Here is a 20,360-nt window from a genome sequence, read left to right as displayed (position 1 = left end):
GGCCTTGCGCTCACACAAAGGTTGCTTTTTCCCACCTCACGATTAACCGACCGCTAAGTGCACGATCTGCTCTCAATGAGTGAAAGAGGCACAAGGGGAGGTTGGACAAGCCCTTCTTTCTTGGGTTTCCTGTCTCTTCAAAAATACGATTAGGAATCGACACGCCCAAGTGAACTTGAGTTACGTGCGACCGCAACAAGCAAAAACAATTCTATGGTTCTTTTGGTTCTATCCTTGAGTGATACAGAACATTGCCAAAGCTCTGATACCAATGTAAGGTGCAGCGGAAGTGAATGTTGAACTTTGCTCAAGATGAGTGCTCCAAATTGTGCTCTCAAGGGTTCCTTTTACTTACGGAAGGAAGAGCCTTCCGTTCCTTTAATGGGAGAGTGCAAATAATCACAAACAAAGTGAATGACACTGTAAATGAAGGTGCTGAGACTGAGAGATAAGAGAGAAGAGAATACGACACCAGAATGTTGTCATACCCTCCTCCGAAGACCCCACTCTCTATGGCGAGAGCAGTCTGCTTATGATTGCACAAATCTCTACAATGCTTGGACTTGCCGATGATGTCGACGACGACGAGACGGACTGGAATCTGAAAATGCTAAGGACTGAAATCTGCAAATCTTTATCTACTGAATTTTGACTTTATGTCGGTGACGATATCGATGATGACGATGCAACGACAACGCGTTGAAAACGCTGATGCTGAAATTTGTGTTTTCTGGTTTGAAACTGTAAACTTTGCAGGATCTGACCGTGTGGCGAGGATATGCTGCGAGAAGGTGAGATCTGCGCGGTTCCGGGGTTCTACTGCCGGTACTGACTGCTGAAAACTGAAAACACTGATGCTAACTGAGGTCTTGTCGCGAAGATCTGCAAAAACGCTGAAGTGCCTTGCAGATGCAAAAACGCTAGGGCTGAAAATGGTCTGGCTGTGGAGAATTTGCTAACGCTAGGGCTTTTGCTGTTAGGTGCAGCAGAATGAATGTTGTATTTTCTCAAGATTAGTGATCTTTATTGCTCAAGGTTCCTTTTAGTTCTTTAGGGAAAGAGAGAGCTTTCCGTCTTGTAGAGTACTGTGGTCATGAACAAAGTGAGTGGATTGAGCGTGCAAGTGAATGAGACTGAGAGAAGGAGAGAGAAGAGATACGACACCCGAGAGGTTGTAAAACCCTCCTCCGAAGGCCCCACTCTCGTCGACGAGAGTGGCCTATTCTTTGATTGCACAAAGGTGTACAATGCGTATGCAATGGACTATGCAACTTGGACTATGCCGATGACGACGACGGTGATGACGACAACTTGATGGCTGAAATTTGAGATCTTCTAATCGCTGAATTTCGGGACTGTTTCGGTGGCTGAAAATGACTGTTTTGACTGCGTTTTCTTGGCTGAAAAATGAGGTTTCTTAGGGCTGAAAACTGATGGTCTTTACGGGCTGAATCTGCTACACTTTAGGTGAATGATGCCGGTCTTAATTTGCTGCTGAAATCCAAAAACGCCAGGGGCTGAAATTGGTCCTTCTGTCGCCGAGGTTCTGCAAATGCAAAAACGCTAGGCTGATCTGCTGTGTCGTGATGACGCCGGGGCTGATCTGTTGTGCACAAATCGCCAAAGCTGATCTGATGCAAAAACGCTAGGTCTTCTGTGGAGAAAACGCCAGAGTAGTCGCGGGGGTTGGTCTTGCTGAGAAGTTGCCTGTTGAGCAAGGTGCTCCTGCTGCCTCTTCTGCCATTTAGTGCTAACTTGGGTTTGCTTATATATTAACTTAGCAAAATTGCCCTACCTACTTTTGTTGGAAAGTCACATAAAAATAATAAGTGAAAATAACCAATAAATAGGAAAATAGGCTAAATGCACTGGAAAATTCCCCTAACTGATGCTAATGGATTCTGATGGGAATTCCGATGATCATGCTGTGTGCAACCGGAGGATATGCATCTATGCTAAGTGACTGGGCATGCACGGTCTACGAATAGACTCACAAAAGTGCCAGATCACTGCTAATCTAAACTGACTTGACTGACGGGAACCCTGCTATGGTGTAGCTTGTCCACAGACGTTGGGATGTGTCACGTGACATCCCCTCCTTTTCAAAGTGAGGTACTGGTACCGAACTGTATGGCGTCGAGGGAGATCGCCAACAGCATCCGGAATCCTGGAAGGGACTCTTCGCCGGCCCACTTTGATGTGTGGGTAGTGCGGTACTTAACTTCATAAAGGTTTGCAACGCTTGCTTCTTTGGGCCGCGCCGAAAGTGACTCAAAGTCTTCTGTGGCTCCTTTGATGCTTCAACTTCTTCTAGTGTCCTGCTTCTTCCATCTTCAAGAATCTCCATGGCTGAGAATTCCTGAAACCACTTCCAACACAAAACCATGAACATACCTACTCCATGTAAAGTGAAGGAAAAAAATCTTGTCTTCGCTAAAGACTATGTATGCAATGTAGATGAACAAATAGACGGAGTGACAACCCGTTCATCAAACACATGCAAACAATGAGATCGAATCTTTTCTGTTTGATCGAAATCAATCAACTCTGGCAAATCACAATGGAAATGCCCATGTTTGGTGCTCATACTATCATGTGCTCTTTCAGAAACTGTGTCATGCCAAGGAAGAGACATGGAAAGTGACTTCTTGACATACAAACTTTTCAGCTTTTCCTGAACAATCCGCATACATGCGTGCTCATCCATGAGAGAAACGTGCTCAACATACAATATGTCATGCCTAAGAAAAGGGATCACATAACGATGCTAACTAAAATACAGGAAACCTTCACGAATGAAACACTCGAACAATGCGTGCGTATCAATCATGCGAACACACAATACTCCCTGCGAGGGTTCTATTGACCAAGGCTTGAGAGCCAAGATCGCTTCTTCGGGATCTATCGAATCTTCTTGTGGGGGATCTGTGGACCTCGACTCGAAAGCCAAGATCGATTCTTCCTGAATGATCGAATTGTCCTGTGGGGGTTCTTTGGACCTCTACTCGAAAGCCAAGATCGGATCTTCGTGATTGATCGAATCTACAACGAGGTTAATTTCGCTAGGAAAAGCATCCACTAGCACATCATCCTTGTGAACAATCACATCATCTTCATGCAATTCATCATGCTTGTGAGAAATGACATCTTGATCATGCAAATCATCATGCTTGTCATTGTCATCCAAATCATTATGCAAATCATTGGCATCCAAATCATCATGCTTATCATTGTGCTTCAAGTCATCATGCTTAGCAATATCATTCAAATCATCATCATGCTTCAAACGATCATGCAAATCCTGTGTATCCTGCTTTTGAGAAGAAGAGACTGAGACAGTCTCCTTTCCGTGATTCTGTGCAAAGTACGCCTGTACTTGAGAAAAAAGTCGCAAGAACTCTTTGTTTTGTCGGTCGCTCTATTCTTGTATTGCTTTTCTTTCTGCTTTGTCTTTGCGTGTCTGCGATCCATTTCTACTTCCCTGGCTTTGGCTTCCAAGCGTGCTTGCTTGCTCGCTCTTACGCGCTATGGCTGCCATTCTTTCTTGGGACTAACGCTCTACGGCTGCCATCTTTTCTTCGTAGTCACGCCCTATTTCTGCTTTTCGTTTGGCATCTCTTGCTTTGTCTGCTAACGTCTTGTCAATCATCCTCTTGTCGAAAGCCTCCATAGGAGTTAGTGCAATCGGTGTCGTAGATGGGGAAGGGTCAGAAAAACCTCCTGGTGGGGAAAATTCTTCTTCGCCTCTCTCATGCTCATCACTTCCAAGCGAAGTATCCATTCCGCTTCGAGTGATGACCATTCTGCAATGTGGGTTCTTGTGGGTTCTTGGGGTCTTGGGTTCTTAAGTTCACGAGGAACTTGGGTTCTTGAGGGTCTTGGTTCTTGAGTTCACGAGGAACTTGGGTTCTTGCGGGTCTTGGGTTCTTAAGTTCACGAGGAACTTGGGTTCTTGGGGTTCTTGGTTCTTGAGGTCCTTGATTCGTGAGAATCTTGGGTTCTTGAGGATCTTGAGGTTTTCTTTCGGTCGCAAATCGCGTTGGAGAAGGATCTTCTCTTCACCCGAGTTCTATCCTTTTCTACGGGTGCACCCCTTAGCGGCCTTGCGCTCACACCAAGGTTGCTTTTTCCCACCTCACGTCGATTGGCCAGCCGCTAAGTGCACGGTCCGCTCTCAATGAGTGAAAAGAGACACAAGGGGAGGCTGGACAAGCCCTTCTTTCTTGGGATTCCTGTCACTCTTCAACAAAACACGATTAGGAATCGCCACGCCCAAGTAAACTTGGGTTCGTGAGATCGCAACAAGCAAAAAAAAAATCTTGTGGTTCTTCCCTTGAGTAATGCAGAACACTTCCAAAGCTCTGATACCAATGTTAGGTGCAGCGGAATGAATGTGGTATTTTCTCAAGATTAGTGATCTTTATTGCTCAAGGTTCCTTTTAGTTCTTTAGGGAAAGAGAGAGCTTTCCGTCTTGTAGAGTACTGTGGTCATGAACAAAGTGAGTGGATTGTGCGTGCAAGTGAATGAGACTGAGAGAAGGAGAGAGAAGAGATACGACACCCGAGAGGTTGTAAAACCCTCCTCCGAAGGCCCCACTCTCGTCGGCGAGAGTGGCCTATTCTTTGATTGCACAAAGGTGTACAATGCGTATGCAATGGACTATGCAACTTGGACTATGCCGATGACGACGACGGTGATGACGACGACTTGATGGCTGAAATTTGAGATCTTCTAATCGCTGAATTTCGGGACTGTTTCGGTGGCTGAAAATGACTGTTTTGACTGTGTTTTCTTGGCTGAAAAATGAGGTTTCTTAGGGCTAAAAACTGATGGTCTTTACGGGCTGAATCTGCTACACTTTAGGTGAATGATGCCGGTCTTAATTTGCTGCTGAAATCCAAAAACGCCAGGGCTTAAAATTGGTCCTTCTGTCGCCGGGGTTCTGCAAATGCAAAAACGCTAGGCTGATCTGCTGTGTCGTGATGACGCCGGGGCTGATCTGCTGTGCACAAATCGCCAAAGCTGATCTGATGCAAAAACGCTAGGTCTTCTGTGGAGAAAACGCCAGAGTAGTCGCGGGGGTTGGTCTTGCTGAGAAGTTGCCTGTTGAGCAAGGTGCTCCTGTTGCCTCTTCTGCCATTTAGTGCTAACTTGGGTTTGCTTATATATTAACTTAGCAAAATTGCCCTACCTACTTTTGTTGGAAAGTCACATAAAAATAATAAGTGAAAATAACCAATAAATAGGAAAATAGGCTAAATGCACTGGAAAATTCCCCTAACTGATGCTAATGGATTCTGATGGGAATTCCGATGATCATGCTGTGTGCAACCGGAGGATATGCATCTATGCTAAGTGACTGGGCATGCACGGTCTACGAATAGACTCACAAAAGTGCCAGATCACTGCTAATCTAAACTGACTTGACTGACGGGAACCTTGCTATGGTGTACCTTGTCCATGGACACATAGGGTTGGGATGTGTCACGTGACATTTGCTTGGTCTGCTATCGCCAGAAATCTACAAGAGTAAAAACATTGGCTGATTGGTCCAAAAACGCTAGACCTCTTGGGAGTTCTGCTGAGAAGTTGCCTGTTGAGCGATGCCACATGACACATCCAACCCTATGTGTCCGTTTACAGGCTACAAGGGTTCAATCAGTCCAATCAGTCTAGATTAGAAGTGATCTGGCACTTTTGTGAGTCTGTTCGCAGACCGTGCATGTCCAAACACTTAGTGTAGATGCATATCCTCAGGTTGCACACAACAATCCTCGGGTTGCACACAGCATGACCATAAGCATTCCCATCAGAATCCTTCAAGGGAATTTTCTAGTGCTAACCTATTTTCCCTATTTTTGACATTTTTCACTTATTAATTTAAGTGACTTTTGTTGGAAAGTAGGTAAGGCAAATTGAGTAAGTTTGTATATAAGCAAACCTAGGCTAGCACTAATTGGCAGAAGAGGCAGCAGGAGCACCATCGCTCAACAGGCAACTTCTCAACAAGATCCCCTTGGTGGCATTTTTCCGCCAAACAAGAACCTCACCTAGCCCTAGCGTTTTCAACAAGCAGCAGCATCGCCATAGTCCCCCAATCACCGGCGTTTTTTATCAAGAAGTGTCACCGCCAGATCCTCCTCAGCCTCGCGTTTTCCAGAACCCCCAATCACCCCCCTTTTGGCAGGGCGTTTTCAGCAGATAAGCATCAGCGGATTTCAGCCTTTGAACCCCCTAAAGACCAGCAAATTTCAGCCCGCAAGGACCAGCCCATATCAGCGTTTTTGGTGCCAGACAATTTCAGCCATTAGCGTTTTTGAGACAGCAGCAAATCAGCCTCAGATTTCAGCCAGTAGCGTTTTTGGACAGCAGTACAAAAGCGTCAGTTTTCAGCCCTTAGCTCGGTCTCGCCATCCACGTCGTCGTCATCAATCTAGCCTAGACTTGCATCAGTCACATGCATCCACTTTGTACCAGTTTGTGCAATCAATAGTAGACCACTCTCGCCGACGAGAGTGGGGTCGACGAGAGTGGGGCCTTTGGAGGAGGGTTTTACAACGTCCTTGGTGTGATATTCTCTTATCTCTCTATCTCTAAGTCTAATGCACTTCCATTCACAGTGTCCATTCACTTTGTTTGTGTCCATTTCACTCTCTCATTAGAGATCGGAAGGCTCTCCCTTCCCTAAGAACAAGGAACCTTGAGCACAGTTCGGAGCACTCATCTTGAGCAAAGTTCAAACATTCATTCCGCTGCACCTTACATTGGTATCAGAGCTTTGGCAGTGTTCTGTATCACTCAAGGAAAGAACCACAAGAATCACAAGAATTTTTTTGCTTGTTGCGGTCGCACGAACCCAAGTTCGCTTGGGCGTGTCGATTCCTAATCGTGTTTTTGAAGAGTGACAGGAATTCCAGGAAAGAAGCGCTTGTCCAGCCTCCCCTTGTGCCTCTTTTCACTCATTGAGAGCGGACCGTGCACTTAGCGGCCAGCTAATCGACGTGAGGTGGGAAAAAGCAACCTTTGTGTAAGCGCAAGGCCGCCAAGGGGTGCGCCCGCGGAAAAGAGCAGAACTCGGGTGAAGAGAAGATCCTTCTCTAACACAGATTGCAAGCGAAAGACAACCCTTGCTGAAAAACGTTGCCACAGCAGGTGGTATCTGGTTGAAAATAGCAAGTATCTACTGTTGGTTTGGCAGAAACTCGAAACGCTGATGCTGCCCTTTTATGTGGCTGAAGTGGACTGATCTGCTGGCCTTTCCCTTGCCAAAACGCTGGGATCTATGCAAGAAAAACGCTGATCTGCAGCAGTTGAAAAACGCAAGGCATAGCAGCTTTAATGGCGATGCTGTGAGAGAAGGAAAGCGCCAGAGGATTGGACTTGAGGCTAGGGACCTGCTGTGATAGGAATCACCAAGGATGCTAGAAGGTTGGCGATGGTACTGCTAGAAAACGGTAGGTGCTGAGGGGGGGGGGTACTGCTGAGAAGTTGCCTGTTGAGCGGGAAGCTCCTGCTGCCTCTTCTGCCAGAAAGTGCTAACTTGGGTTTGCTTATATATTAACTTAGCAAAATTGCCCTACCTACTTTTGTTGGAAAGTCACTTAAAAATAATAAGTGAAAATAACCAATAAATAGGAAAATAGGCTAAATACACTGGAAATTCCCCTAACTGATGCTAATGGATTCTGATGGGAATTCCGATGATCATGCTGTGTGCAACCGGAGGATATGCATCTATGCTAAGTGACTGGGCATGCACGGTCTATGAATAGACTCACAAAAGTGCCAGATCACTGCTAATCTAAACTGACTTGACTGACGGGAACCCTGCTATGGTGTAGCTTGTCCACGGACGTTGGGATGTGTCACGTGACATCCCCTCCTTTGCAAAAGTGAGGTACTGGTACCGAACTGTATGGCGTCGAGGGAGATCGCCAACAACATCCGGAATCCTGGAAGGGACTCTTCACCGGCCCACTCTGCTGTGTGGGTCGTGCGGTACTTGAACTTCATAAAGGTCTGTAACGCTTGCTTCTTTGGGCCGCGCCGAAAGCGACACAAAGTCTTCTATGGCTCCTTCCTTGCTTCAACTTCGTCTAGAGTCCTGCTTCTTTCGTCTTCAAGAATCTCCATGGCTGAAAATTCCTAAAACCATCTCCAACACAAAACCATGAACATACCCATTCCATGTAAAGTGACGGAAAAAAATCTTGTCTTCTCTAAAGACTGTGTATACAACGTCGATGAACATAGGGACGGAGTGACACACCGTTCATCACACACATGCAAACAATGAGATCGAATCTTTTCTGTTTGATCGAAATCAATCAACTGTGGCAAATCACAATGGAAATGCCCATGCTTGGTGCTCATACTTTCATGTGCTCTTTCGGAAACTGTGTCATGCCAAGGAAGAGACATGGAATGCGACTTCCTTACATACAAACTTTTCAACTTTTCACGAAAAATCCGCATACATTCGTGCTCATCCAAGCTGCAAAACACGATTAGAACAAGTCATAACCGGCATACCATTTTGCTTGAGAGCGCGCCAATCGTCCTTCAATCGTGCAAGGTACTGAGGTGGCATAAACCGCGCCTTGAGCTTGTCTTGGAAATCAGCCCAACTAAAAGAGGGGCGTGAAATCATCGGCTGCCTCTAGGTACGCGGCTAGTTGTGCCTCTTGCCATGCGCGGTACCAATTGATGGCATCACCGGCAAGGTACATAGCTGTCGTCAAAACTTTGCTATTTCCTATCTTCCTAGTTGTAGCAAAATAAGCGTTAAATTGATGCAACCAAGAATGAATAACTGTAGCATCCATCTTACCGTCATACTTACTGAAAGTCACTTTTTCAGTGACTGGGTTGTTGGAATCCGCATCGTGGCTTGCACCACCAGAGGAACTCCCACGATCTTTGGGTGGTTCGGTCTTCGAGGCTAGCAAGTGGGAAATAAATTCTTGATGGCGAATCTCCCGTTGAGCTTCTCGTTCAACGCGCTCGCGTTCAAAAGCAAGTCGATTTTCTTCTTGTTTTGCGGCAAGAGCAAGACGATTTGCTTCTTGTCTATCCATCATGGCCATCATCTGCTTGACCACTGCCTCCATAGGGTTTGGCGTAGATGGCGAAGGAGGAGGGTTGAAGAGATCATCTCCGGGTGGGAACGAGTCTTCGTCGCCTCTCTCATGCTCATCACCTGTATGCGAAGTATCCATTTGGCTTCGGATGACGACCATGCACTATAATCTTGGGGTCTTAAGCTCGCGAGGAACTTGGGTTCTTGAGGTTCTTGAGGTCCTTGATTCGGGAGAATCTTGGGTTCTTGAGGATCTTGAGGTTCGTGAGGATCTTGAGGTTCTTGAGGGGTTCTTTCGCTTGCAAATCGCGTTGAGAAGGATCTTCTCTTCACTCGAGTTCTACCCTTCTCTGCGGGCGCACCCCTTGGCGGCCTTGCGCTCACACCAAGGTTGCTTTTTCCCACCTCACGTCGATTGACCGGCCGCTAAGTGCACGGTCCGCTCTCAAGGGTGGGTGGACGAGCCCTTCTTTCTTGGGATTCCTGTCACTCTTCAACAAAACACGATTAGGAATCGCCACGTCCAAGTACACTTTGGGTTCGTGCGATCGCAACAAGCAAAAAAAAAAAAAATCTTGTGGTTCTTTCCTTGAGTAATGCAAAACACTTCCAAAGCTTTGATACCGATGTAAGGTGCAGCGGAATGAATGTTGTATTTTCTCAAGATTAGTGATCTTTACTGCTCAAGGTTCCTTTTAGTTCGTAGGGAAAGAGAGAGCTTTCCGTCTTATGGAGAATGCTATGATCACGAACAAAGTGAGTGGATATTGTGCGTGCAAGTGAATGAGAGAGAAGGAGAGAGAAGAGATACCACACCCGAGAGGTTGTAAAACCCTCCTCCGAAGGCCCCACTCTCGTCAGCGAGAGTGGTCTAATCTTTGATTGCACAAAGGTGTACAAGGCGAATGCAATGGGACTATGGCGATGACGACGACGACTTGGCCTGAAACTGTGGATCTTCTATATTCTGAATTTCTTGGACTGTTTCGGGCTGAGAATGGACTGTTTACTGCTGTGTTGATGGCTGAAAATGATCGGCTATGTTGGAGGTGAAGTAAAACGCTAACGAACCTACTCCTTTAGGCTGCGTTTTTATGTTGACAACCCTTGCTGAAAAACGCTGCCACAGCAGGTGGTATCTGGCTGAAAATAGCAAGTATCTGCTTGCTGGTTTGGCAGAAACTCAAAACGCTGATGCTGCCCTTTTATGTGGCTGAAATGGACTGATCTACTGGCCTTTCCCTTGCCAAAACGCTGGGATCTATGCAAGAAAAACGCTGATCTGCAGCAGTTGAAAAACGCCAGGCATAGCAGCTTTGATGGCGATGCTGTGAGAGAAGGAAAGCGCCAGAGGATTGGACTTGAGGCTAGGGACCTGCTGTGATAGGAATCGCCAAGGATGCTAGAAGGTTGGCGATGGTACTGCTAGAAAACGGTAGGTGCTGAGGGGGGGGTTACTGCTGAGAAGTTGCCTGTTGAGCGGGAAGCTCCTGCTGCCTCTTCTGCCAGAAAGTGCTAACTTGGGTTTGCTTATATATTAACTTAGCAAAATTGCCCTACCTACTTTTGTTGGAAAGTCACTTAAAAATAATAAGTGAAAATAACCAATAAATAGGAAAATAGGCTAAATGCACTGGAAAATTCCCCTAACTGATGCTAATGGATTCTGATGGGAATTCCGATGATCATGCTGTGTGCAACCGGAGGATATGCATCTATGCTAAGTGACTGGGCATGCACGGTCTACGAAGACTCACAAAAGTGCCAGATCACTGCTAATCTAAACTGACTTGACTGACGGGAACCCTGCTATGGTGTAGCTTGTCCACGGACACATAGGGTTGGGATGTGTCACGTGACATGTAGAAAGAGCACATGAAAGTATGAGCACCAAGCATGGGCCTTTCCGTTGTGAATTGCCACAGTTGATTGATTTAGATCAAAAACACAAGATTCGATCTCATTGTTTGCGTCTGTGTGGTGAACGGTTTGGCAATCCGTCTCTTTGTTCATCCACATTGCATGCACAGTCTATAAGGACGACAAGATTTTTTCCACTCACTTTACATGGAATAGGTATGTTCATGGTTTTGTGTTGGAAACGGTTTCAGGAATTTTCAGCCATGGAGATTCTTGAAGAAGAAAGAAGCATGACACTCAACGAAGTTGAAGCATTGAAGGAGCCACAGAAGACCGGCGCGGCCCAAAGAAGCAAGCGTTGCAGACCTTTATGAAGTTCAAGTACCGCACAACCCACACATCCGAGTGGGCCGACGAAGAGTCTCTTCCAGGATTCCGGATGCTATTGGCGATCTCTCTCGACGCCATACAGTTTGGTACCAGTACCTCACTTTGAAAAGGAGGGGATATCACGTGACACATCCAACCCTATGTGTCCGCGGACAAGGTACAACACTACAAGGGTTGAGTCAGTCCAGTCAGTCTAGATTAGAAGTGATCTAGCACTTTTGTGAGGTTGTTCGCAGACCGTGCATGTCCAGACACTTAGTGTAGATGCATATCCTCGGGCTGCACACAGCATGATCATAAGCATTCCCATCAAAATCCATCAGAATCCTTCAGGGGAATTTTCCAGTGCAATTAACCTATTTTCTCTATTTTTGACATTTTTCACTTATTAATTTAAGTAACTTTTGTTGGAAAGTAGGTAGGGCAAATTGAGTAAGTTTGCATATAAGCAAACCTAGGCTAGCACTAATTGACAGAAGAGGCAGCAGGAGCACCGTCGCTCAACAAGCAACTTCTCAACAAGATCCCCTTGGTGGCGTTTTTCCTCCAAGCACGAGCCTCACCTAGACCTAGCGTTTTCAGCAAGCGGCAGCATCGCCATAGTCTCCCAATCACCGTCGTTTTTCATCAAGAAGTGTCACCGCCAGATCATCCTCAGCCTAGCGTTTTTCAGAACCCCCAATGTCCCCCTTTTGGCATGGCGTTTTCAGCAGATAAGCATCAACGGATTTCAGCCTTTGAACCCCCTAAAGACCAGCAGATTTCAGCCCGCAAGGACCAGCCCATATCAGCGTTTTTGGTGCCAGACATTTTCAGCCATTAGCGTTTTTGGGACAGCAGCAAATCAGCCTCAGATTTCAGCCAGTAGCGTTTTTGGACAGCAGTACAAAAGCGTCAGTTTTCAGCCCTTAGATCGGTCTTGCCATCCTCGTCGTCGTCATCGATCTAGACGAGACTTGCATCAGTCACATGCATCCACTTTGTGCCAGTTTGTGCAATCAATAGTAGACCACTCTCGCCGACAAGAGTGGGGCCTTCGGAGGAGGGTTTTACAACGTCCTTGGTGTCGTATTCTCTTCTCTCTCTATCTCTCAGTCTCATGCACATCCATTCATAGTGTCCATTCACTTTGTTTGTGTCCATTTCACTCTCTCATTAAAGAACCGAAGGCTCTCCCTTCCCTAAGAACAAGGAACCTTGAGCACAGTTTGGAGCACTCATCTTGAGCAAAGTTCAAACATTCATTCCGCTGCACCTTACAAGCGAGTGCTCCTGCTGCCTCTTCTGCCAGAAAGTGCTAGCGCTAGGTTTCTATATATACAAACTTAGTAAAATTACCCTACCTAGTTTCCAACAAAAGTCGCTTAAAAATAATAAGTGAAAAATGTCAAACATAGGGAAAATAGGGACATGCACGGTCTGCGAACAGACTCACAAAAGTGCCAGATCATTTCCTATTCTAGACTAACTTGACTTAATTGAACCCTGGTCGTGCTGTAGCTTGTCCACGTACACATAGGGTTAGATGTGCATGTGACAATTTGAGAGAACATTGGCACACGGTTGCAGTTCTTGTCATCTTTCCACCCGCAGACAGATGGGCAATCTGAGATTGCAAATTCAATCGTACTTGATTTATTGAAGTCTTACATTTCGGATCAGAAGACTCGATGGGAAAAGTTTTCGCCTTTAGTGGAATTTGCCTACAATAATATGATCCACTCTTCGACGGGGAAGGCACCATTTGAGATTATTGAAGGTGCTACGAAGGTTCCACCCTTCCTAAGCACGAAAGATAAGATTTTTGAAGCCGACCAGTATACGAGGGACTTGGATACTGCTTTTGCCAAGGTCCGAGAGGCTTTACAAAAATCTCAAGAAAGACACAAGAAGACAACATATCAACAGCGTCGCGATTTGAATAATCACATTCGTATCATGCAAAACATGTGTGTCGTGCTTTAGAGAAGAAAAGACTGAGAGAGTCTCCTTCTCTTGTTTTTTTCAAACTTCGCCTGCACTTTAGAAATGAGAGGTAAAGAATGAACAACTTCCTCACCACGAATGATGACGGGAGAGTCACTTTTGATATTTAGAGTGAGAGTATTGTCTGCCCAATCAATGAGAGGGTTATGCTCACGAAACCATCTAATGCCCAAAATCATATCACATCCTGAAAGAGGAGATACTACAATTTTTTTGCGGAAGGACGCTTGCTGAACAGTGAACAACACATCAAGGCACTCTCGTGTAATGAGAGTCCATACCGGGAGCGATGTAAGGTGCAGCAGAAATGAATATTGAACTTTGCTCAAGATGAGTGCTCCGAACTGTGCTCAAGGGTTCCTTTTACTTATGGAAGGGAGAGCCTTCCGTTCCTTTAGTGAGAGAGTGCAATGGACACAAACAAAGTGGTGAACACTGTGAATGAAGGTGCATGAGACTGAGAGATAGAATACAACACCAGAATGTTGTCAAACCCTCCTCCAAGGGCCCCAGGGCCCCACTCTCTATGGCGAGAGCGGTCTACTATTGATTGCACAAACCTCTACAATGCTTGGACTTGCCGACGATGTCGACGACGAGACGGCTGAAATCTGGAAACGCTAAAGGGCTGAAATCTGCAAATCATTATCTGCTAAATTATGATTCTATGTCGGTGACGATGTCGATGGCGACGATGCGACGACGACGCGCTGAAAATACAGATGCAAAAATCTGCGTTTTCCGGGCTGAAACTACAAACTTCGATGGATCCCACCGTGCGGCGAGGAACTGCTGCGGGAAGGTGAGATCTGCGAGGTTCGGGACTTTTTCTGCGATGTCTGATTGCTGAAAACTGAAAAAGCTGAGTCTAGGGCTGATTCTGTCACGAAGATCTGCAAAAACACTGAGGTGTCTTGCAGATGCAAAAACGCTAGGGCTGAAAATGATCTTGCGGAGGAATCTGCTATCTGCTGAGGGAATCTGCTAACGCTGGGCTGGTCTGCTATTCTTGTGATCGCCGTGGCTGATCTGCCATGCAAAAACGCCAAGGTTTGTCTGTCTTGTTGAAAACGCTAGGTGGTTGTTGAAGAAAAACGCCAGGTCTTCGAGCTCCAAAAACGCTAGATTGCTTTGGGGGATTCTGCTGAGAAGGTGCCTATTGAGCAAGTGCTCTTGCTGCCTCTTATGCCAGAAAGTGCTAGCGCTAGGTTTCTATATATGCAAACTTAGTGAATTTGCCCTACCTAGTTTCCAACAAAAGTCGCTTAAATTTCATAGGTAAAAAATGTCAAAAAATGGAAAAAATAGATCTATACACTGTATAAATGCTCCTGAAGGGTTCTGATGGAAATCTGATGATCATGCTGTGTGCAACCAGAGCATATGCACCTAATCGAAGTGTCTGGACATGCACGGTCTGCAAACAGACTCACAAAAAGTGTCAGATCACTTCCTAAGCTAGGCTAACTGAACTGAACTGAACCCCATGTCATGAAGTAGCTTGTCCACGCACACATGGGGTTAGATATGCACGTGATAAGCGAAGCCCGACACCTCGAGAGGAGATGTCTTGCTAACCTCCAAGCAGGCTCTTTCGACAAGAGAGTCACCAATCACATCATGCATACTACCAGAATCAAACAAGACTACTATGTGTTGATCATTCACGTGACATAACACTTCATGAGAGACTTATCAATGAGAGGATTACGAGAAACTTGGGACACATGAGTGTTCTCATTTATGGCATTAACAGAGGATGTGGATTTTGTGGATTCTTTAGGTTTGTTGGATTCATTCTTAGGACATGTTCTCTTTATATGACCCTTGATGTGACATTGATAACAACGACCTTCCTTAGCATAAATGACTTGTTCTTCTGCCGTAGGTATCCTCCTGAAATTCCTTGTGCAGCTTTTTCATATGGGGTGAGCTTAGGTTTAGCAGGTATATTAGCTTTACCATTAGATTCATTTTGAAAGTTCTTTTCCGAAAGGATTAGAGGATGATTAGCTAGAAGAGTTTACCGTTCTTAACATTCTTACCGTTCTGAGCGTTCTGAGGAGTTCGAGAGATACTTTGAGAAGATTTGTTCTCCTTAGGCTTTCCCTTGTTGTGCTTCATCTTTCCAGAGAGAGCAATCGCTACTGCCTTGTTGAGAACTATTGGATCGAGTACTTCGACATCATACTTGATATACTCATCCAATCCATTAAGGAATGCCTCTTTGCGCTCATCATCTGATTTGCGTAATTGGATGCCGAGCTGCAAAACACAGTTAGAGAAAGACATAACTGGCATACCATTTTGCTTGAGACTGCACCAATCGTCCTTCAATCGTGCTAGGTATTGGGGTGGCATAAACCGCGCCTTGAGCTTGTCTTTGCAGTTGGCCCAATTGAAAGAAAGGGACGCACCTTGATCAGCTTCCTCTAGGTGCGCAGTCAACTGTGCCTCTTGCCATACATGGTACCAATTAATGGCATCACCGGCAAGGTACATGGCTACCGTCAAAACCTTGCTATTTTCTGTCTTCTTAGTTATCGCAAAGTAAGCATTAAATTGATACAACCAAGAATGAATAATAGTAGCATCCATCTTACTGTCATACTTACTTAACATCAACTTCTCAATGACGGGGTTGGAGTCCGAATCTCGGCTTGTGCTACTTGATAAACTAGTACGGTTGTGCCATAGATCTGCATCCTTTTACATCAAGAGATGTTAGTGTGGATGTGGATGATTTTGGAGGCACGGCCTGGGGGTTTCACAACCCCCTTAGGTTTTGTGAGCTACTCTGAGAGATGCTTTATATCAATCAAATATATAGCACTTGAGGTTGCAATTTTTGCAACATCACCTGAGGAGGACAGAGCTTTGGACAGATTTGTGTGGGCTTATCACTAGCCAAATAGCTACTTTCATTACCTAATTAATGTATCTTCATCCCTATGGTTTGATTTGGAAATTTTTCACTTGATCTCATTGTACATCTTTCAGGTTTTACTTGGACCTATGGTCAATTTTATGTAATGCAAACAGTTAAAAGCCCACTTTTAGTTTTGTGTGTGTGTGTGTGTGTGTGTGTGTGTGTGTGTGTGTGTGAGAGAGAGAGAGAGAGAGAGAGAGACCAAACTCTGCAACTCAAAACCATATGAATGATTACCTATCCTATGTAAATATATAATAAAGTAGGTGTGGTTAGGTACGGAAAACATGATAACTCATACTTTAACTTAACTGCGAGATGCAGTGAAACAGAAGGACACTAATGCTACCTACAGTTCAAGCTCATCAAGTGCCAGTAATTGCATACCTTGGTGGTATGTATGAAGTTCTTTTCGACGGGCCATAGGCGCTGACGGACAAAGCGGTCTGCAGCTGGGATGCGACGCAAGCAGGCGAGCATAAGGGAGAGGGCAGTGTCAGCAGTACAGTCCGTGAGGACATCAGGAGTGTACGTGACAGCAATACCACGCTGGCGACACCTGGGGAGATCGATTTTGTCAAGGCCTACGCTGAAGGAGGACACTATTTCAAGGTGCGGGAGTGCATCAATGAGGGAGGCGCTTGCGCCAACGACAGTGTTGCCAACAAGGCCTCGTATCGAAGGGGCGTGAGCGGCCACAAAGGCGCCCTCATCGGGAGCTTCCCAGAGCTTGAAGACAGTGAAGCTCCTCTCCAGGGACGGCAACATGCTGTCGACGCAGGGCTGTAGGAGGAGCACCCCCGGCCTCTGGGCCATACCCACCTGCTCGTGTGTGGCGGAGGCCGTTCCTCCTCTCGTTATTTGACAGTGCCTTCCAAAGAATTGCCTCAAGCCAGGGAGAGATGACAAGCGCATTCTGGGCCTGTCGAAGATAGTGGACGTGGCATTTCCATTTGAGCTTGCACTTTCCCGACTATTTCGCCTAGTGCCCTAGGCATTGGGTTTTTTTTTTTTTTGGTTGGGGGGGGGGGGGAGAGAGAGAGAGAGAGAGAGATTTTATCATCGTTCTCGCAGGTCAAATATGACCTATACGGCCAAAGATACAGATCGTGGTGATGAGAATCACAATCGAGAGCCCTCACTTTGACTGAAAGAGGCAAATATGTAGGTCTAGGTCATGGATGAAAATGTGAGGGAAGTTGGTTCGGATATGAGCAAAAGCTAAGCACTCTAGCTGTGTGTGGAACTAAGACTCTCGAACTTGTAGCGAGCATCATTTGCATAGTTGATGGGACACTTCTCCATTGCCTCAAACCCTCCTCTCGTACTGAAGGGAGTGGGAGCTAAGTTGAATGGCTGCAATAGTGCGTATCGCCGACAAGGGGATAGGCTCATATAAGTGTGAGTATTAGTCCCTTTTGGCAAAGAACATGGTTTTGTAGTTGGGGGCAATATGGGTGGTACAATGTATGAAGCGTGACCCACTAGATTCCCCCTAAGCCGTAATACATTGGCATTGTAAAAAAGCTTTGGTAATGCGTTGTATCATCCTCGTCTCTTGCTGCCATAGGATGGAAACGGCTCTCCTTGGTCTTCAAGTCCAACACCACCTATCTTTCTCTCTCCTTATCAGGCAAGGTGAACAACCTACTTTCCCAATCCTATTTAGCACCTATTGCCAGCAGCCGCGACCTACCCAAGATGATAGGGTATGCATTATCACATGATTTCATCACAAAGAAATCGATTAGGCACTCAATGCCCACCTTTACTCTTACACCTTGAGCCACACCCAAGCACCTAGCTTTAGCATGGTTAGCCATCCTCATACGCATGTTTGACTTGGCCACTACTTTAACACTTGTTTCCCTCATTGCAGTTTCCATCATGACGTAAACCTGGGCTCCACCATCTATATAGGCTTGAACCTGCATCCTCTTCTTGATGACAACATCTACCAAAGGAAGAACATTAGTTGGGCTACCCACCCTTAATGCCATGTTTTGTACGGTATGCACATTGCCTTTAGCTTTCCATAGCCTCGTGCTCACACTCGTAGACCTTTGTCTCCTTAGTTTAGGATTTAAAGCCAACAACTGACCAAAAGTTATGTTAGCCTTCTAGCCCTACACATCACTTACCAAATCATATTCGGGATAGCCGCGCCTAGCTAAAAATCTGTGTGCTTGATCTTACGACGCCTTCTCTTCTTGCTAGTTTTTTTCTGCTCCCTGCCCTCGTACACCTTCTCTTTGCCTTTACGAGATCTAGTCTCCCGGTCGATTTTCGTTTCCCTTGCAGCTCTTGCCCTTTTGTTTGCCAAAACTTCGACATCCTGCTTATCCACACCAATGATATTCACCCTAGGGACTTCACCACCATTCGAAGGAGCTGGTTGCATTGGATTCTTGACCACTTGCTCTCTCAAGCCATTAAATTGTGCCTGACCTCTTCCCCTACCAAAAAACCGGTAGATACCACCTCTTTCCCTCGGCAGATGAGGACGGTCCAACGCATAATACCCTTCTTCACCACAATTATAGCACCTGTCAAGCAACGGCCTTGCCCTAGCCCTTGCTCCTCTTGGATGTCTTTTATCCATCACACTTAACCGCAATTCTTGCATTTTCTTGGAAAAGTCTTGTACAGTCTGCACCCAATTCTATACACCTCGGTTCCCATGGTTCTCCTCATGAGCAACATCCCTTGGACCTTGTGGTTGAGTAGGAACCACTACTTCATAACCTGACACGCCCTGTTCAATTTTCTTCTCTATTTTCTTTCTCTTTGCCTTCGCAATTTCCATTGCACCATTATAGTTCTCCGGGATTTCAAAATCTACCTTTTCCCTCACTTTAGGATGTAGACCTGCCATGAATTTATCCAGCTTAAAGTAGTCGCCATTAGCCAGCTGCATGGTTGCTGCTAACTCTACCCAACAAGCTTTAGAACGATCCAAAAACAAACCAAACTCCTCACTTACTTCTTGTTTGAGCACCTTCAGTTTGGCATCCATTGTGAATGGGGATGCTTCTTTGAAGAAATCGTGTAGGAAACATGCTCGTAGAGCCAACCAAGCAAGCCTTGGCTCACCTTCCAATGCTTCGTACGACACTTTTTCTTTGTCGCACGTCACCAATGGAAAATTTTGCATCTTGCTATCCTCGTTCGACATTTGCAGTGACATCATATACAACTCGAAATCCGCAATCCACTCGTCTGGACTCTCTTCACCTATGAAAATCGGACCAAAGCTCTGAGATGCCATCTTTGCCAATGCGAAAAGTAGTTTTTTCTTCACCAAATTAGGAGCAATCAGTGTGCTCCTCCGTGGGGGAACCATAAGATGGAAAAGGGAAAGGGGTACACACCCAGAACACACAATGTGTGCCTCTCTATAGCTCAGGGTAAATATAGCACTCCAATCCACTAGGATTCACCTTCAAAATCCACACAATTTCACCTACACACTCGTTTTGCTACACCAACACGCACCCACATGCTTCACAAGAAGCTCCAACACCTATTACACACCCAACACCTCTATTTCATGGCGGAGACTCCAACAAACCTCTCACTCTCTCTCGCTTTGCATACACGAACTTCGGTTCGGGGTTGCACTCAACCGCACCATAATCGACAACACGGGCAAATCACACGAGTATTAAAGGAAGAGAGGGTGAGTGGGGAACCGACACAAAGAGGGGGCAAAAATGGTGAATTTCTCCTTGCAAAGCACTTACAAAGCCTCCATGGATTGGACAGAGCAGAAGCTCTTCTTCACATGCTACAAAACCCCTTCAAACACTTGGACATGCCATCCCAATTGGCCTTCTTGGAGCCTTCTTGGGCCAATAATCACATTCTGCATGCATTTCCATTGGCCTTTGCCTGCCCAGGCCTTACATACCAGCTTAAACACTTTCAGCACATGTAGGCACCCATAACACTACTTGGCACCACTTCCAGCTCGAACCAACTTTGCTTGCACCAACTTAAGCCGGATGGTGAGATTGATTGCTACAAGGTTAGACTTGTTTCAAAAGGTTATGCACAACAGAATGGTGCTGACTATGAAGAGAGTTTTTCTCCCAGTTGTCGTATGATTAATGTTA

General features: G+C 45.8%; 2 protein-coding genes across 2 annotated transcripts in view; both read right to left on the bottom strand.

Moving 5' to 3' along the window:
- LOC147464288 (hydroxyphenylpyruvate reductase-like) overlaps positions 1–17,172 on the bottom strand; it is a 28,541-nt gene extending 11,369 nt beyond the window's left edge. Inside the window, exon 1 of the mRNA XM_086513855.1 lies at positions 16,633–17,172. Coding sequence (XP_086369981.1) covers positions 16,633–17,160 — 528 coding nt within the window. The 5' untranslated portion in view covers positions 17,161–17,172. The remainder of the gene's footprint in view (positions 1–16,632) is intronic.
- LOC147464289 (uncharacterized) lies at positions 15,330–16,624 on the bottom strand. The gene is made up of 2 exons (XM_086524683.1): positions 15,932–16,624; positions 15,330–15,844 (listed from the first exon to the last, which is right to left on the bottom strand). Exons 1-2 carry the CDS (start codon positions 15,936–15,938, stop codon positions 15,330–15,332), a joined length of 522 nt encoding a protein of 173 aa, XP_086380809.1. The 5' UTR covers positions 15,939–16,624.
- Positions 17,173–20,360: the final 3,188 nt, after the last annotated feature.

Source organism: Adiantum capillus-veneris, chromosome 1 (genome assembly GCF_014529385.1).
Source record: "Adiantum capillus-veneris isolate H3 chromosome 1, ASM1452938v2, whole genome shotgun sequence".
Lineage (NCBI taxonomy): Eukaryota > Viridiplantae > Streptophyta > Polypodiopsida > Polypodiales > Pteridaceae > Adiantum > Adiantum capillus-veneris.
This window is presented reverse-complemented; position numbering and strand designations above follow the sequence as displayed.